We start from the raw sequence: 20577 nt of genomic DNA on the forward strand, positions 1-20577 counted from the left end.
ATGCTGAGACACATCTCACTGACATTATATGAGACACCATGGCATTGGTGCAATGTCTGTTCCTCTCCATTCGGGTGATGTAATGCATTGGCAGGAGCTGAGATGTTCCTGTAACATGCTGTCTCACTCTGCAGCTGCTAGCAGATAGACTTGGCCAAGTTTATTGTAAGAATCACTATGAATTGTGGTGCACTACAGCCAAGTTTATGGCAGCAATCTCACTAATTTGTAAGAAAGTAATGTAGATAAGTTCATGTGAAATATCTTACTAGGTTGTGTGTCTGGTATACAGTAATATATCTGTGTGTGCTGCAACATAAAACATGACAGTATGTGTTTTACTTTTGCCTTTGTCTGTATTTTCCTTCAAGCTGCTGAATAATTGTGGTGTGGAGAATATGCAGGTGGTGCTCGCCTGCCAAGTAAGCCAGAAAAATGCCCTGTTAGCTGCCACCCAGCTGGCTTCATTTTGCTACATGTCATCCTGGAGCTCTCTGCAAAGCATGGATATAAAGGTTTCCTATTTTCTACTCTATAAATCTCTATAGTGCCGTCCTCCACATAGTCATATTTTGTGTTTCAATGTTATGATTTGCTAATAATTTGTATATCTGAATTTTTGGTACACAGTCTCTATAGATTTTAATAACTATTTTACTTTACCTTTAGCTGAAGACAGTTGTTCGGCAATGCTACAATACAAGATGCCCACACTTACAAACATACATTTTATATATACAGCATATACTGTAAACCTGTATTTTACAAACACTGTATGATTTTGTATACTGCGATACTGGTCAGAACAATAAATTGGGGAAGAAGACAAGGGGAGAGCAGGGGGTGGGATAAGCGACATTAAATTAGAGAGACCTGAAATGGACATATGTGAATGGTGAGTATGACCAATAGGAACAGAAAGCACAGTTGAATACTGTGAATAAATGATTTAGTAAACATTGCTATTTTGCAATAAACTGACCAATAGCCTTCAGCTTCTGTTCCCTGGGAAGCATGTAAGACCCTTGGAAGTGTGACAAGCTAAAACATAATAAAGTGACTGAAGAAATTTAATCTGTCCAAGGAGCTACCTAAAGGGTGTTGGCTGCAATATCTTTTATACCTTCTTATCATACATCCAATCATTTCCATATTGCCAAAATATATGGCAGTTAGTTATCAATGTAACATTTTATTGGCCATTGCCATCCATGAGTGGAGGGTAAATTTATTTAATTTGTTATCATAAATATCAACATAGTGGTCCTCATTCCGAGTTGTTTGCTTGCTAGCTGCTTTTAGCAGCCGTGCAAACGCAAAGCCGCCTCCCACTGGGAGTGTATCTTAGCTTAGCAGAAGTGCGAACGAAAGGATCACAGAGTGGCTACAAAATAATTTTGTGCAGCTTCAGAGTAGCTCCAGACCTACTTAGAGCTTGCGATCATTGCAGACTATTTAGTTCCTGTTTTGACGTCACGAACACGCCCTGCGTTCGGCCAGACACGCCTACATTTCACCAGCCACGCCTGCATTTTTATCTGGCACGCCTGCGTTTTTTCACTCACTCCCTGAAAACGGTCAGTTGACACCCAGAAACACCCACTTCCTGTCAAGTATGAGTACGACGCGCATGCGCATTGCGCCGCATGCGCATTTCCCCGCATGCGCAGAACTGCCGTTTTTTTGCCTGATTGCTGCTCTGCGAACGAAAACAGCTAGCGATCAACTCGGAATGACCCCCAATGTGTGAAATATGTAATTTGCTTTAATTAATGGTCTGTACAGCTAATAATATGTGATCATGAGTGTGCTACATGGAAAAAAAATCTGAATGTTTCTGCAATCTTCCACTCCTAATGACATAAATACACACTTTCAGCACTACATATTAGAACTTTGTTGAGGAAGTTGCTGTATAATAGCTTTTAGGTCAGTGTAGAAATCGTCTCTGCAATTCTATGATTTCCTTCCATACTGTGCAGAGCATCTAGCCCCAATCCTCTGCTACAGTGTATAGCATGATCCTTCAATACAAATGTTTCCATACATCTATTTCATTCTTTTTCTTTTTGAATAAACACTTTTTTTTTCTTCTAAACCAGTAGCATAGAAAACCACCAGTAAAAGTACACTGTAAATACGTGTAACGTAAGACTCAAAACATACATACAATAAGCTCAAGACCAACAATTATAACATTAAGGTCAGAGCACCAATTATCACAAATGTACAAATAAACATGAGCATCAGAGCAGAATACAGTTAACCTCAAACAGTAAGGAACAAGTCCAAGGACACTGGTTGTACAATCTGATTACAGATATTGTGCACACCACTGGTAAACCATGGAAACATATCTTAGATTTACACTATATACTTAACCCCAAAAATAATAAGAATACAGCCCAGAATAATAAAATAATAAAAAAAGATCAAAATACCATCCGTCATAACAAACAGGCGTAAGAAAAAGTAACATAGAAGTACTCTGGGTATACTACCTAGAGGGGTGTGAAGACGCATACACTGTCCCCAGCCATCTGGTACGGGATCCGGTCTGAAGATCGACAGTGTCTAGGTCGACAATGTTTAGGTCGACCACTATAGGTCGACATGGATGGAAGGTCGACAGGGTTTCTAGGTCGACATGTGCTAGGTCGACAGGTCTAAAGGTCGACATGAGTTTTTCACATTTTTTTTCTTTTTTAAAATTTTTTCATACTTAATGATCCACGTGGACTACGATTGGAACGGTAAAGTGTGCCGAGTGAAGCGGTAGCGGAGCGAAGGCACCATGCGAGGGGACGCGGTGCACTAATTTGGGATCCCGGTCACTCTACGAAGAAAACGTCACCAAAAAAATAAATAAATCCTCATGTCGACTTTTAGACCTGTCGACCAAGCACATGTCGACCTAGAAACCCTGTCGACCTTCCATCCATGTCGACCTAGTGACTGTCGACCTATAGTGGTCGACCTAAACATTGTCGACCTAGACACTGTCGATTTGATGAACCACACCCTCTGGTACAGATGCAATCAAATTTGAGTCCCGTTCTACAGGCAAGATACATGTCCACAGTGACATTCACTAATGAAACCCACACCGAAAAATCTAGCCCAGTGGAAGCCATTCATGAGCAAGCCAAACAAACTTTAGCAAGCGATCAAAGATCACATCATCACATCGTCCTGTCCAGCTCCCAGGCTACAGAATTATGGTGTTAGTACCGTGAGGGGAATACCGGTTTTAGACATAGCAGATTTCACCTGAGCCCAGAATATCTGAATGACCGAACACTCCCATAATAGATACCAGGATGTCCCGTGGGCATTGCCACAGTTTCATCACAGGTTGGATTGCCGACCTCCAAAATGCACTGGGCGAACAGGAGCTAGATGTGTTCTGTATAGGATACTAGATCTGCAGAAATCTTATTGATGTGGTAGCCTTATGGGGATATTCTAAGGCTATGTCCCACTCCTCATCACTAGGGGTCCCTACCATATTTTCCCAAACACTACGCGTGAGTAAATGATCTCTGTGACAGGAGGACAATAAAATGGAGTACGCAAGCGACACTGTTTTCACATGTCCCAAAATTAACATAATCTGTTTTACTGGGGAGTGTGTAATATTCGGGGGACAATCCTGTAATTGGGCAGTAAGGTTGTGTATGAGCTGCAAATACCTATGAAAATAAGCTGCCGGTAGGCTATATTTTTCCTTCAATTGTACAAAGGGACTTTAGAACGAAATCAGAGTACAACTCCACCGTACCAACATCCCTAATATCCCAAACCTGTTGTACAGAAATAGCTGCTTATTCAGGGAATCAACAAGAGTGCCATAAAAGAGTGTCAGGGTCAATCACAGTAAGCTGAAGTAACACATGTATCACACGCCATATTTTAATTGCCTGTGCAATAACAGAGGGCTACAATTGGAGATCTTGACACTCAATAGCTCCTGTAAGGGGGAATGTCCCAGAGTCGCTTGGGAAACAAGAAGAGCAGGTAAGGGCTCAGGAGAGTTATCCTGTATCAATGACTGAAGATGTGCCAGCTGTGTAGCAAAATAATAGAACCGGAAGTGCAGAAGGCTGATCCTAGTAATCACATCTAATCTTAAACGAGGCCACTTACTTGCCCATATCAAAGATGAATACATTTATATTGCGGAATAAAGGGGCAGGACTATCGAGGACTGCTGCAAAATATAGAGGCATTTAGGTTGCACTACCATTTTATTTATTTATTAACAGTTTCTTTTATGGCGCAGCAAATTCCGTTGCGCTTTACAGTTGGACACAATGATAAAATAAAACTGGGTAATAAACAAACAGTCATAGAGGTATAGAGGCCCTGCTCGCAAGCTTACAATCTGTAGTGAAATAGCATTGATACACAGGGAAAGGCACTATTCCATATTTGTCCACTGGATTGCAAAGGTTCTGAGTGGGTTTCATGATATCACATCACAGCAATGATGAACCATGGTCAGAAAGAAGGGTAAGTGAAGAAAGAGAAATATGTGGAGGATATGTGCGGACTGTACAGTGGGGATATAATCACATAGGAAAGCTTATGAAGGTTGAGTGAGCGGTTCTGGAATGTGATAAGCTGTGCTGAAGAGTTGAGTTTTCCAGGAACGTTTGAAGGTTTGGAGACTAGGGGAGAGTCTTATTGTGTGTGGTAGGGCATTCCACAGAGTGAGGGCAGCCAGAAGAAAGTCCTGCAATTATGCATGAGAGCAAGTAATGAGTGTGGATGAGAGACATAGATCTTGTGAAGAGCGGACAGGTCGGGTTGGGAGATATTTTGAGATGAGCGAAGAGATGGTGTAGTTTGGTTAATGGCCTTATTTGTGAGTAAAAGTATTTTAAATTGAATTCGGTAGAATACAGATAACCAATGGAGGGACTGACAGAGCAAGAGATTTTAAGAAGATTCACCCTGCCTGTAACCGTAAGAAGGAGCTTACCCCAATAATTAATATTTTCTTGCAAATAGGAGAACAGTGGCACCAAATTATATGTAACATACTCCCTCCAATTGATTATATATCCAAATCCCCAAATATTTAAATGTAGAGACCTAGCACAGCAGCAAGGTCAACTCCTTAGCAGTGGGGGGAGCCATCAGCATTCAAAGCAATTTTGTCAGTTTTATTCTCAACGTAAAAGCCCCAGAAAATCAAGATGGGCCCGAAGGAGACAAGCCAGCAGTTCAGGGCTAACGGCGCGGGAGATAGGGTCAGCCCAGTCTAGTGCCTCAGAATAGGGAAAGAGAAGATGATATAAAGCCATAAACAGCAATTCTAGCACTGGGCCTGTCATATAAGAGCCGCAGCCATTTAAAAAAAACAGCAGGTCCCACGTCTATACAGCGCATAACCTCCCACAGGTAGGGCCACTCAACAGAATTATAGGCTATTGCTGCGTCTAATGAGACAATGACCGAAGTGGAATACCCCTCATGGGAGGCCTGCAGATGAGTATGATGATGTCTAAGATTAATTGAGGTAAATTTACCTCAACTCCTCCCTCATACAGATCATTAAACAATGTCAGGAGTCTATGGACAAATATCCCAGCATGCTTTTTTCGATTGGTATGGCATCACTTCCCAGAGCCTTACTACCTGGGAAGTATTTGACAGGGCCGTAACTAGGGGGGGGGGGGCTAAGGGGGCATGCACCCCAGGTGCAGGATTTGAGGGGGTGCTGAGGAGTTACAGGGGAGCAGGGGTTTTGTATTTTTACCAGCAGTTCTGTGCTTCTCCAGTGAGACAGCAGCCGGTTGCCGGGCAGTGTCTCTGACCCACCTGTCTGCCCGGAGGTGGCTCCGACGCTGTGCGGGTGATCTCCAGTACCTGGGATCTCTCCTATGCCGGCTACTGTCTTATACTGTATTCTTTGCCATGCAGCGCTGCGACTAGCGTGTGGTGCACCATACAAGCTATAGAAGCGAGCTGTTGGTGCTGTGTTTTTCAGCAGGCTATGAATCCGGCTGCCTGCCCAGCACCAACCAATAACAAGCTGCAGGCTACACCACATTGAGAGGACACACTGCCCCAGGTTTAATCTTGTTAACAGGTGCAGTCACCGATGTTACAGAAATCAAAGGTTCACTTTGCTAGCTATCTACTTGACAGTGGAAACTTAGAGCCTGGATAACCTCCACCTCTCACCAATTATCACTACAGCAGCTTTGTGGTGAGTTTAAAGACTGACTTTATTATTGGCACTGTGCTCCCATTTAGCAGTATCAACCTCCGCTTTGCCTCCCAGATGGGGGGGATTTGGTGTAGCTTATAGGGGATGTAGTGTAGTGATGTATGTAGTGTAGTAATGTATTGCAGTATATAGGGGCATGTAGTGCATTGATGTGGTGTAGCATATAAGGTGATGTAGTGTAGTTATGTAGTGTAGCATATAGGGTATATAGTGCAGTGTATAGGGGCATGTAGTATAGTGATGTAGTTCAGCGTGTAGGGGATGTAGTATAGTAGTGCAGTGGATAGGGGCATGTAGTATAGTGATGTAGTTCAGCGTGTAGTGTAGTAGTGCAGTGGATAGGGGAATGTAGTGCAGAGGTGAAGTGTTATGATACAGTGCAGCGATATAGTGCAGTGTATGGGGACACACAGAGGAGCATGTATGTGACGCATAGGGTATTTGAGGCACATAGGGGAATATTGTCCAATAGTATCCCCTTACTGTCTTGCCCCGGGTGACGAAAATCCTAGTTTCGGCCCTGTATTTGATGGCAGTTTCCAATTCAAATTATCTTTAAACTGACAATATTATGATCGTGTATGATGTAACTATTAAGTGGTATATGGCTGCAAAAATCTCAGCGATCAGAGAAAGCAAAACGCCATTCACACTGACCTCACATCATTTACACAGCTGGTTAAAGATGTTCTTGTGCTCTAAACTATGCCCACTCTTCCTGACTGCCGGTCACATAACTACATCCCCTTGTAATGGCCCCATGAACACACACCATTAGTTGTCCTCAGTTTTCTTATGATTTGTGAAGATAACAAGCTATTCAGACTTGTTGATAGTGTATTGACGCAGAGTAGTAATACTACATTCACTGCAGAATAATAAAAAAATAAGATGTTTTTATACAAATTTCCTTTCTTAAATTGTAATAACCTTTTTATAGCAATAGCAGACTTCAGACTGACAATTGTATTTAACTGCATATATAAATATATTTTATGAGCTGAAACTATGGCCAGCATACTGGTAGTTAGTTATAAAGCACAAAACATCCTATGCACAGTATATATAGTTCAGTTATCGACCTCGAATTGCATAAGAGTACCTAGATTTCCACCAAAGTTTATAGATTTGCGGGCAAGAAAAATTTGCACCGTCTGAAGGTAGAATCGGAGTATCCACAAATGGAACATGTGGTGGTTTTCCATAGATGAGGAAATTGATTAGCATCTTGAAATGTGATTGCTATACAATTGGGAGTATTTGTGCAAATTGAAAAAGAAGTGTTGGGTAATGACCTTTGTATTTTGGTGCCACCATCCTAGAATATTAATCTATTGTATAGTTTATTCTTTTTTTTCCTTTATCATAAAATATTCTGAAACATTTTTTCCCCCAATGGTCAATTCAATATGTAAACATTTACTTCTGTTATCAGGATGCGATCGTACCAACACAAAGACAGTTCAGTTCTGCAAGTGAAAGAAGTTCTTCTTCATGGACAGTAGTGGAAAGGAAGCAATCAGTAACACCAGTACCTCGCTCAAATGAATTTCAGACACAGGCAAACTGGGAAAAGAAAAGGTACTACAATTGTGCTCACATTTCCCTTACTGACTATGCCGCACAAGCTCTCTTATACTACTAGTTTATAGTTTTTACAATTTTAAAAATATGAGTATGTAAAGAGTGCCTGGTAATGGAATATTACTATTGTGTTTGCTATTGGGATGATGGTCATTATTATAAAAGTTTCATTGTTCCAATGCTATGCAAATGTTACAGTATTTAGCCAAACTAATGTGTCCACATAATTGGTATTTGTACAATGGGCCTAATTCAGATCTGATCGTAGATGTGCTAAATTTAGCACATCTACGATCATTTTCTCAGACATGCATAGATCTAGTCTGTCCCGCATGTCTGGCCCTGCCCACATCCACATCCCCCGCACTGGTGCAAAAGCATCACCCGGCGAGTAGCTCCCTGCCAGCGCAGCTCCCCGCCGCGTCCTGGGTTGCAGCGGCTGCGTGTGATATCATGCCTGGGTTGTCCAGACCGCGCCCATCAAACGGCGTTCTAATGCCGTTGGCACGCCCCCTCCCACCCCGCGATGTCTCCTGCCTGTCAATCAGGCAGAGGCAATCACAGCCCTGAGATGCTTTTAGCATCTCACTGGGCTCCCGGGGTGTTGCGATCGCTGTCGCTGCAGCAATGCAGTCTGAATTACCCCCAATATGCGATCATTGACAATACAATCCTCATCAAAAACTCCTTGTTTGTTTCTAAAAGGTATAGCCCACTGTTGTTAGAGAATAGTAAATTTGATCCACAAAATGATCAACTAATTGCAGCAAAAAATGACATTACACGGCACTGTGGCACTGCTCTGATGAATTATCCATGCACAGTTTGGCTTTATAACTCACTCCCTGGATATTTGGCAGGTGTACAAATTACACATCAGATCATTGGTGTTGACAGATTGAGAACCCAGATATTTGGTGATGGCACAACGCAGACCCCAACCATTTGTTTACAGGTTGTGCAGTCACCTTTTTTTCTTTGGCGGGCAGAAGAGTAAGAGAAATGTTGTTCCCACAAGACTGCTCTCTGCAATGATTGGAGCTATCCACCATTCAAAGTGCAAGATACCCACTAGCCAGACTGCCAGCACCTGTATAGTAGTGATCCAGAGCACTGAAATGATCTACCCACCTAAACAGCCACGTGACATATGGTATTAGTATTCCTTTTGTTTGGTGACTGTGGAATACAGACAATTTCCATTTTTTTCTGCATGGTATTTATATGGCATCATGCTTAGCGCTGGACAGAGAGCATGGATGCTTGTTCCCCATGGTCACTGAAGCTGATGCCACCAAGCAGAATTCCCACATCACCAAAGGAGCTATTACACCAACAATGACAGTTTAACGTACTATGGGGGTCATTCCGAGTTGTTCGCTCGCTAGCTGCTTTTAGCAGCATTGCACACGCTAAGCCGCCGCCCTCTGGCAGTGTATCTTAGTTTAGCAGAATTGCGAACGAAAGATTAGCAGAACTGCTACTAAATAATTATTTGCAGTTTCTGAGTAGCTCCAGACCTACTCACAGATTGCGATCAGCTCAGTCCGTTTAGTTCCTGGTTTGACGTCACAAACACGCCCTGCGTTCGGCCAGCCACTCCCCCGTTTCTCCAGACACTCCCACATTTTCCCCTGACACGCCTGCGTTTTTTAGCACACTCCCGGAAAACGCTCAATTACCACCCAGAAACGTCCCTTTCCTGTCAATCACTCACCGATCAGCAGTGCGACTGAAAATCGTCGCTGGAACACCAGCAAATCTACTAAGTTTTGTGTTGAATAACTTAGCTCATGCGCTCTGCGTACCATGCGCATGCACAGTTAGCAACAAATTGCAGCATAGCGAAAATCGGCAACGAGCGAACAACTCGGAATGACCCCCCATGTCCAACAGCTGAATCTAAACCTGAAGAGGGTTGGTGAAAGATGTTAATCCCATGGGTTTGACCTTCACCATTGGGCAAATCAAAGGGTATGATTATAAGAATGATTATTTCCTGCTAATATTCGTTGTTAAAGCTGTCTGCCCCAGCTGAGAATCCTCACAGATGGGGAATATATGTAACATATTTCTCAATGTTTGTCTTATTATAGATTCCCAGAAGCATTTGTGTCAATCCAGTTACAGAAAGTGGGTCTTCGCGATGCAATGCATAATACATTTCTTCAAAAGAAACAAGTTATGGGGACTACAATGAGGAACCCTGTAAGTGAAGCATATGTATCATGCAAAATGCGTATTTATAATGCAGCCATAGTCCCTGATGTATAAGCAATAGTAGTCAAAATTTGGGTAAAGTGCTTTGTTTGTCACATACAGTTATTCTCTACATAGATCCCACTGTACCATATAGAATTACAAACACCTGTACAGAGGCTTGGCTCAGATTTGTAAAAAGGCCACAAAACCCCCAGATCTACTGTATGACACAGAGATGCAGGACACGTCAGAGTATTACTTTTACTGGAACTTATTAAATTAAATAAAACACTGAAGTGTTCTGCATCATATAAATAATACGTGATCAGATGTGTCCACATCCATCCTCATATCGCACCAACTAGCCATGAACTTTTGATCATTTATTATTTACATATTATAAACTTCTAACCATTAGCTCAATTAAGGACAAATAATTTAAGTGCTTTTATAATATGGTCATTGGATACAGTGTAGGCTTGAACTATGGAAAGCTGCAGCAGTAGGCAGGTATATGGAGCAACATTAAAACTGAGGTGTATGTTGGCATACCTGAAATAAGGGCCCTAGTCTCATTGATAAAAGTAATCACATTTCAGTTTGTTTCTACTTAGTTTGTGTTGTATTTATGCAGTATGCACAATCTACTATTCTTTAATGTGGTATCTTTTTTTGTTGTTCGCTGCAGAGCCAGATTAAATTTGGGTACACATTATTAGATTGTACGATATATACTGTAGCTTCAACACAGATCAGAATGATTTATCGTACACATAGTGTGTACCACCCGATCAGTTGTCCCCTGTTGTTCATTGAATCGTCCCTTTGGATGAGCTGCACATTTAATGGGACGATTCTACGGCCAATGTGGTGGTGCTAGATGCAGCATATAACTATACATTGTGCAGTCTCTACTTCGGATCATTTCGGATGCGATGTCTTGTTACGTTGCATCGCCAGGCAGCACCAAAGCATGTACCCAGCATAAAACTCCAACAAGATATGATTTTGGGCCCCCCTCTGATCCATTGATACCACTTTATTTACTTACCCTATACACACTGATCACCAGTGGCGTACGTTTCCCCCATTGGCCCGGAGGCAAGATAAATGTTGCCTTTGGTCTATCTGTAGACAGATAGATAGGTATAGTTAGTTACATAGCTAGCTAGCTAGCTAGATAGATAGATAGATAGATAGATAGATAGACAGGGCTTAAAGTGATCCTGGAGAGGTGGTGGAACTCATTTCCCCAACCACCTACCCTCCACTCATTAGGCAGAGCCAGGGCTGGTGCTAGCGTTGCAAAAAAAGGCGTGTGGTCTCACAAAGAAGTGGCATGGCCACACAGTAGTTGTGTCCCTTATACACAATGCCCACTGTAGCAGTGCCGCTTTTACACATAATGCCCCAGTAATAGTGTAGCTTATACACATAATGCCCACATTATCAGTTCCGCTTTTACAAATAATGCCCACAGTATTAGTGCCACTTACATATATTACACACAGTAGTAGTGCCACTTACACATAATGCTCACAATAGTAGTAGTGCTGCTTACATATAATACACACACTAGTAGTACCGCTTACACTAGGATGTCACTGCTTGTTACATTCATCCCATAAGAAGGAGGGTGTTTGCAATGCACAGAGAAATCACTCCCTGAAATTCAGATTCTGCCGTCTGTCGTTCAGCTGCTGGGGAGGAGAGGAGGCGAGCGGCGTGTCTCCAAGCCCATCCGCGACCCCAGCACAGTTTGCGCTTCTTGTGCTGCCACATCCTCTGAGCAGGGGACCAGCAGCCTCAGCGCTGGATAGGCTGGCGCTGCTGTGACACTGGCTGCCTGCTGACTTGTCGCTGCCGAGTAGAGGGCTCTCTGTGTGGCACTGTGTGTAGTCAAGGTGGGCGGGCGGAGGCAAAACTGCTTCTGCCTTTAATTAGATCTGCCAGTATGCAGTTCTGCCCCATTACAGTCCAGTTTAACCCCTGGATACATATAGATAGATAGTTCGATAGCTAGACAGATACATACATGTACATACATAAAGATAGCTAGACAGACAGATACATATAGATAGATATAGTGCAGTGGGGCAGCACTTGCGGCAATATTAATAATTGGGCTGGCTGGCTCTGGAGGCAAGGCTCCTCAGTGCTCGCTGCAGTGTCCCCAGTGCATCTGCCCACTCACAGCCAGGCAGCTGAACTCCATACTGTCCCTCCCCCAAGCATGCCACGCTCGGCCAGCAGCTGAATTGAAGGGTGATGATTGACCTCAGCACCTATCATATTGGAGTTGAGGTACTGCAATGTACACATATACATATACAGACACATATATGCATATACAGTATGTATATATATATATATATATACCGTAAATGTATATAGTACATATATATGTAATTATACACACAGAAATATGGATTGCCCCCCAACAAGATCCCACCCCCACCCCCCACAAGATGCCCACAAACCCCCCCCCCCCCCCCCCCCCCTCCAAAGTGCTTGCATAATAGAATGTACTGGCTCATCATACCTATTTTGTGCCTGCCTTCTCCCACCATCCTGCACAAATACAATGACAGCTGTAGACTCCGCCTCCTCTCTCTGCTCCCGCACTGTCTGCTGAGTCCTCTCTATGCTCCCGCACTGCCTCTTGGCTTCCGGCCATCTCCTCAGATAGGCTCTGGGTCACAGACGAGGAGCGCAGGCATGGAACGGGGAACAATGGAGGAGGTGCCCCTTCAGGGCTGGAGCCTGGCGACAACTGACTCCGTTGTCTGCAGCAGTTCTGCCGCTGCTAATTACTGTACACGGGTCACACTGACATTGCCCCCTCATACACACTTATCACTATACGCAGATCACACCAATATTACACAGGTTATAAACACTGCTAACTATATACAGGTCTCACCAATATTACATTTAGTTACTCATGGTGAACTTTCAAGTAACAACTGTCCTGTCACTATTGCTCCACCTCATAACAGGTATCACGCACCTAAGACTTGAGACAGGCAGGGGTGGCTGTACAGTAGGCCCAACCATTGGGCCCGATTCAGACCTGATCACTGCTCTGCATTTTCGCACAGTGGGTCACTATCTAATGACTGTGCGTACGTATGCACCGCAATGTACATGCGCATCGCCAAACAGCAACAAGGTGGAGAGAAAATTTCAATCGCACAGCCATTCGCATGCTAATTGACAGGAAGAGGCTGTTTGGGGGTGGTAACTGACCGTTTTCTGGGAGTGTCAGGGAAAACGCAGGCGTTCCCAAGCGGTTTCAGTGTGGGTGTGTGATGTTGGCTCCAGACCCGATCAGCCTGTTCTCTTCGCACTGTAGGAGTAAGTCCTGGTCTGCGCACAGACTGAACACAGTGGAAAAACCATTTGATGGTGAGTGCGGTGTGAACGGATTTGCAGCTGTCCGCTGACTGAGGGACATTTGTAACACGGTGTACATATGCGATCGCACACTTGCATGGGCGAATTTACACTCCCCTTGGGCGGCGACTGTCTGATCGCAGCGCAGCAAAATGAGCAGCCTAGCGATCAGGTGTGAATTAGGCCCATTATTGGGACTGTTGATGCTCCTACTGCCATATCGTTGACATTGAGTCACCAGTTACCAAAAATATGTTGCGTGTTGGCCAATTGCCTTGATATTACCTAACTATGATATATCATTCTGCTACTGCTACATAATATTTATTTTCATTTTATTTTCACTATCACCTATTCAATGTCAGAGTATTTGATCTGCAAATGTGTGTGACATGGGAGTGGTGTTATGTAGATTTAGCATTTATAAGTTACTGCACACCAGAGCAAACATTCTCATTTATCTGTAATCTGTTACATAACAATTATAAATCATCTACCATCCTATTAACAAAACCTTTTTACTATGAGGAAAAGTTGTGGTGGTATACCCAGCTTATTGTAAAAATGTTAATTACGGAAGAATATTTTCAGTGATCCGACCACTGTGCATAGCTCATTTGTGCTCCATGTTGCTAGCTCACCACTGCAAAGTGCAAGTGTCAGGCTTGATGCAATTCTCTCTCAGTATTTTCTAGTGCACAGGTTCTCAAACTCGGTCCTCAGGACCCCACACAGTGCATGTTTTGTAGGTCTCCTCATAGAATCACAAGTGAAATAATTAGCTCCACCTGTGAACCTTTTAAAATGTGTCAATGAGTAATTAATACACCTGTGCACCTGCTGGGTTACCTGCAAAACATGCACTGTGTGGGGTCCTGAGGACCGAGTTTGAGAACCTCTGTTCTAGCGGATGCCATCAACCAATGGCCATAGATCAGAGCTGGCCAAACCAGTCCTCGAGATCTAGAGATCTACCAACAGTTCACATTTTCCAGACCACCTAGCTGGGGCACAGGTGTAGTCATTCCTAATTAAGATGTGCTGCATTCATTCCTAACTGACAATTCTACAGATCTCCAGGAGGCCTGGAAAATAAGATTTTAAACCTACCGGTAAATCTTTTTCTCCTAGTCCGTAGAGGATGCTGGGGACTCCGTAAGGACCATGGGGTATAGACGGGCTCCGCAGGAGACATGGGCACTCTAAAGACTTTAGAATGGGTGTGCACTGGCTCCTCCCTCTATGCCCCTCCTCCAGACCTCAGTTAGAGAAACTGTGCCCAGAGGAGACGGACAGTACGCGGAAAGGATTTTTGTTAATCTCAGGGCAAGATTCATACCAGCCCACACCATCCACACCGTATAACATGGAATATATGAACCAGTTAACAGTATGAAACAAAACAGCATCAGCCCGAGACTGATCAAAACTGTAACATAACCCTTATGTAAGCAAAAACTATATGCAAGTCTTGCAGAATTTAGTCTGCACTGGGACGGGCGCCCAGCATCCTCTACGGACTAGGAGAAAAAGATTTACCGGTAGGTTTAAAATCTTATTTTCTCTTACGTCCTAGAGGATGCTGGGGACTCCGTAAGGACCATGGGGATTATACCAAAGCTCCAGACCGGGCGGGAGAGTGCGGATGACTCTGCAGCACCGATTGAGCAAACATAAGGTCCTCATCAGCCAGGATATCAAACTTATAGAATTTTGCAAAAGTGTTTGAACCCGACCAAGTAGCTGCGCGGCACAGCTGTAATGCCGAGACGCCTCGGGCAGCCGCCCAAGAAGAGCCCACCTTCCTAGTGGAATGGGCCTTTACCGAATTTGGTACCGGCAATCCAGCCGTAGAATGAGCCTGTTGAATCGTGTTACAGATCCAGCGGGCAATAGTCTGCTTAGAAGCAGGGGCGCCAACCTTGTTGGCTGCATACAGGACAAACAGTGCCTCTGTTTTCCTAACCCGAGCCGTCCTGGCTACATAAACTTTTAAGGCCCTGACTACATCAAGAGACTTGGAATCCTCCCAGTCCCCCGTAGCCACAGGCACCACAATAGGTTGGTTCATATGAAACGATGAAACCACCTTAGGCAGAAATTGAGGACGAGTCCTCAACTCTGCTCTATCCACATGGAAAATCAGATAGGGGCTTTTGTGAGACAAGCCGCCAATTCGGACACCCGCCTTGCAGATGCCAAGGCTAACAACATGACCACTTTCCAAGTGAGAAATTTCAACTCAACAGTTTGAAGAGGTTCAAACCAGTGTGACTTAAGGAACTGTAACACCACGTTAAGGTCCCATGGTGCCACTTGGGGCACAAAAGGAGGCTGGATGTGCAGCGCTCCCTTTACAAAAGTCTGGACTTCCGGGAGAGAAGCCAATTCCTTCTGAAAGAATATAGATAGGGCCGAAATCTGTACCTTAATGGAGCCTAACTTCAGGCCCATATCCACTCCTGTCTGTAGAAAGTGGAGAAAATGGCCCAGGTGGAAATCTTCCGTAGGAGCATTCTTGGCTTCACACCAAGAAACATACTTCCTCCAGATACGGTGATAATGTTTTGCCGTCACCTCCTTCCTAGCACTTATCAGAGTAGGGATGACTTCCTCCGGAATACCTTTCCCAGCTAGGATTCGGTGTTCAACCGCCATGCCGTCAAACGTAACCGCGGTAAGTCTTGGAACACGCAGGGCCCCTGCTGCAACAGGTCCTCCCTGAGAGGAAGAGGCCATGGATCTTCTGTGAGCATCTCCTGAAGATCTGAATACCAGGCCCTTCGAGGCCAATCTGGAACAATGAGTATTGTCTGCACTCTTTTTTTTCTTATGATTCTCAATATTTTGGAGATGAGAGGAAGAGGAGGATTTTCCGCCCAGCAAAATCCTTGTGGCTTCCGCCATTGCCACTCTGCTCCTTGTCCCGCCTTGGTGGTTTACATGAGCCACGGCTGTGACGTTGTCTGATTGAATCAGAACCGGTAGGTCGCGAAGAAGATTCTCCGCTTGTCGTAGGCCATTGTATATGGCCCTTTAATTCCAGTATGTTGATGTGTAGACAAGCCTCCTGGCTTGACCATGTTCCCTGAAAATTTCTTCCTTGTGTGACTGCTCCCCATCCTTGGAGGCTCGCGTCCGTGGTCACCAGAACCCAGTTTTGAATGCCGAACCTGCGACCCTCTAGAAGGTGAGCACTCTGCAGCCACCACAGGAGAGACACCCTGGCCCGGGGGGACAGGCTTATTTTCTGATGTATTTGAAGATGGGACCCGGACCACTTGTCCAGAAGGTCCCACTGAAATGTCCTCGCATGAAATCTGCCGAAGGGGATGGCCTCGTAGGTCGCCACCTCGAGTGCATTGATGGACTGACACTCTTTTCAGTTTTAACAGGTCTCTGACCATGTTCTGGAGTTCCTGGGTTTTTTCCATCGGGAGAAAAACCCTCTTTTGTTCCGTGTCCAGAATCATGCCTAAGAAAGATAGCCGAGTCGTTGGAACCAACTGTGACTTTGGTAGATTCCAGCCATGGTGCTGCAGCACTCTCAGGGAGCGTGACACGCTTTTCAGCAACTGATCTCTCGATCTCGCTTTTATCAGGAGATCGTCCAAGTACGAGATAATTGTGACTACCTGCCTGCGCAGGAGCATCATCATTTCCGCCATTACCTGGGTGAAAATCCTCGGGGCCGTGGAAAGCCCAAACGGCAACGTCTGAAACTGGTAATGACAGTCCTGTACAGCGAATCTCAGGTACGCCTGATGAGGGGGATATATGGGGACATGAAGGTATGCATCCTTTATGTCTAGTGACACCATAAAATCCCCCCCCTTCCAGGCTGGAGATAACCGCCGGAAGCGATTCCATCTTGAATTTGAACTTTTTCAAGTACAGGTTTAGGGATTTTAGATTTAGAATGGGCCTGACTGAGCCATCCGGTTTCGGAACCACAAACAGGGTTGAATAGTACCCCTTCCCCTGTTGAACTAGGGGAACCTTGACAATCACTTGCTGTTGATACAGCTTTTGAATTGCAGCTAAAACTATCTCCCTTTCTGGGGGAGAAGCTGGTAAAGCCGATTTTAAAAATCGGCGCGGAGGCACCTCTTCGAATTCCAGCTTGTATCCCTGGGATACAATTTTCATCACCCAAGGATCCACGTCTGATTGAACCCAGACGTGGCTGAAGAGTCGAAGACGTGCCCCCACCGGGGCGGACTCCCTCAGTGGAGCCCCAGCGTCATGCGGTGGATTTAGTAGAAGCCGGGGAGGACTTCTGCTCCTGGGAACTAGCCGTAGCAGGCATTCTTTTCCCTCTACCCTTACCTCTGGCGAGGAAGGAAGAGCCCCGACCTCTTCTGGACTTATGCGACCGAAAGGACTGCATCTGATATTGTGGTGTTTTCTTTTGCTGTGAGGGAACATAAGGTAAAAAAGTAGATTTACCCGCGGTAGCTGTGGAAACCAGGTCCGCGAGACCTTCCCCAAATAAAACCTCACCCTTGTAAGGCAAAACTTCCATATGTCTCTTTGAGTTGGCATCACCCGTCCATTGGCGGGTCCACAGGGCTCGAGCCTAGCAGAAATCGCCATGGCGTTGGCTCTCGAACCAAGCAGCCCAACGTCTCTCTGAGCATCTCTCATATATAGGACTGCGTCTTTAATGTGACCTAAGGTCAATAAAATGGTATCCCTATCTAGGGTATCAATGTCAGCTGACAAGGTATCTGTCCACGCTGCTACAGCGCTACAAACCGAAGCCGACGCTATTGCCGGTCTGAGCAAGGCACCCGTATGTGTATAAATAGATTTTAAGGTAGTCTCCTGTCTGCGATCAGCCGGATCCTTGAGGGCCGCCGTGTCTGGAGACGGTAGCGCCACCTTTTTGGACAAGCGCGTTAAAGCCTTGTCCACCCTGGGAGAGGATTCCCACCTTAACCTGTCCTGTGCCGGGAAGGGATACGCCATAAGAATTCTCTTGGGAATCTGCAGTTTCTTGTCTGGAGTTTCCCAAGCTTTTTCAAATAACTCATTAAGCTCATGAGATGGGGGAAAGGTTACCTCAGGTTTCTTTTCCTTAAACATGCATACCCTCGTGTCAGGGACAGAGGGGTCATCTGTGATATGCAAAACATCTTTTATTGCAATAATCATATAATTAATATTTTTGGCCACCCTTGGGTGTAACCTCGCCTCATCGTAGTCGACACTGGAGTCAGAATCCGTGTCGGTATCAGTGTCTGCTCTTGGGACAGTGGACGTTTCTGAGACCCTGAAGGGCCCTGTGACACAGTCAAAGCCATGGATTGACTCCCTGTTCTATACCTGGACTCTGCTTTGTCCAATCTCTTATGTAATAAAGACACATTTGCATTTAAAACATTCCACATATCCAACCAATCAGGTGTCGGCGTTGCCGACGGAGACACCACAATCATCTGCTCCACCTCCTCCTTAGATGAGCCTTCCGCTTCAGACATGCCGACACACACGTACCGACACCCCCACACACTCAGGGATATATCTATATGGAGACAGTCCCCCAATAAGGCCCTTTGGAGAGACAGAGAGAGAGTATGCCAGCACACACCCAGCGCCACCAGACACTGGAATAAAATCCCAGTAGTACAGTGCTTTTATATAAATATATATAATTACACTCACTGCGCCAATTAAATGTGCCCCCCCCCTCTTTTTTGCCCTCTGTAACCGTGTTCAGCAGGGGAGAGTCCGGGGAGCCAGCTTCTCTGCAGTGTGCTGTGGAGAAAATGACGCTGGTTAGTGCTGGAGGATCAAGCTCCGCCCCCTCAGCGGCAGGCTTCGGTCCCGCTCAAATTATTTATACTGGCGGGTTTTTTTTAATATACTGCCTCCGCCGTATCTAATCTCTATGTCAGTGTCCCTTGAGGTTAATATTGCTGCCCAGGGCGCCCCCCTGCGCCCTGCACCCTTACAGTGCCCGCTGTGTGTGTATGTGTGGGAGCAATGGCGCACAGCGTTACCGCTGCGCGTTACCTCAGTGAAGATCTGAAGTCTTCTGCCGCCTTTGAAGTCTTCTTTCTTCTTAATACTCACCCGGCTTCAATCTTCCGGCTCTGTGAGGAGGACGGCGGCACGGCTCCGGGACGAACGGCGAGGGTGAGACCTGCGTTCCGACCCTCTGGAGCTAATGGTGTCCAGTAGCCTAAGAAGCAGAGCCTATCATTTAAGTAGGTCTGCTTCTCTCCCCTCAGTCCCACGATGCAGGGAGCCTGTTGCCAGCAGCGCTCCCTGAAAATAAAAAAACCTAACAAAAGTCTTTTTCAGAGAAACTCAGGAGAGCTCCCCTGCAGTGCACCCAGTCTCCTCTGGGCACAGGATCTAACTGTCTGGAGGAGGGGCATAGAGGGAGGAGCCAGTACACACCCATTCTAAAGTCTTTAGAGTGCCCATGTCTCCTGCGGAGCCCGTCTATACCCCATGGTCCTTACGGAGTCCCCAGCATCCTCTAGGACGTAAGAGAAAACATGAACTGTTGGTAGATCTCAAGGACTGGTTTGGCCAGCCCTGCCATAGATGATTAACACAGTCAATGGTTTTCCTATCGATAACGGAGATCCATTGATTCTCCACCATCGATGACTGAGATGGCAATGTTATTTGTTTTTTTTCAAGCTGGCACAACTGAGCTTAGCCCCATCCCCTTCACCTGATTGGCCTGCATGGACAAGCAGGAATTGTCCATCAGTGGGTGAAACCATTGATGTTTCATGTCATCAACTCTAAAGGACTGATGGTTAATACTCCGCTAGCCATCCCTAGTATTCTGTCATCCTCAATTTCAGGAGTAGGAGTGGTCAGAGGAAAGTGCACTGCGCCGTGTTTAGAGGAGCTTAGTAAATGCTCCTAACAACACTATGATTGGCTGAGAATCCAGACCATGTTGGGCAAGAAACTCTGCCCCTACAGCACTGTGGGGCATATGTATCAAAGCTTATAGAGAAATAAAGTGAAGAAAGATAAAGTACCAACCAGTTTATTTCACTTTACAGGCTGTGGCAGGGTTTCCCAAACTCGCTCCTCAATGAATCCTAATGGTCCAGGTTTTAAGGATATTCATGTGTATGCACAGAAAAATTAATCAAACTGGCTGAGGTACTAATTAAAAGTCACAT

General features: G+C 45.1%; 1 protein-coding gene across 4 annotated transcripts in view; it reads left to right on the top strand.

Annotated features, from left to right (window-relative positions):
• The window catches only part of LOC134909816 (uncharacterized), a 366238-nt gene that overhangs the window by 118534 nt on the left and 227127 nt on the right, over positions 1 to 20577 (top strand). For all 4 annotated transcript variants that reach the window (XM_063917096.1, XM_063917098.1, XM_063917097.1 and 1 more), the window contains 3 exons: positions 372 to 515; positions 7674 to 7819; positions 9919 to 10030. In XM_063917096.1, the coding sequence (XP_063773166.1) occupies positions 372 to 515; positions 7674 to 7819; positions 9919 to 10030 (402 nt within the window). The remainder of the gene's footprint in view (positions 1 to 371; positions 516 to 7673; positions 7820 to 9918; positions 10031 to 20577) is intronic.

Source organism: Pseudophryne corroboree, chromosome 4 (assembly GCF_028390025.1).
Source record: "Pseudophryne corroboree isolate aPseCor3 chromosome 4, aPseCor3.hap2, whole genome shotgun sequence".
NCBI classification, from domain to species: Eukaryota; Metazoa; Chordata; class Amphibia; order Anura; family Myobatrachidae; genus Pseudophryne; species Pseudophryne corroboree.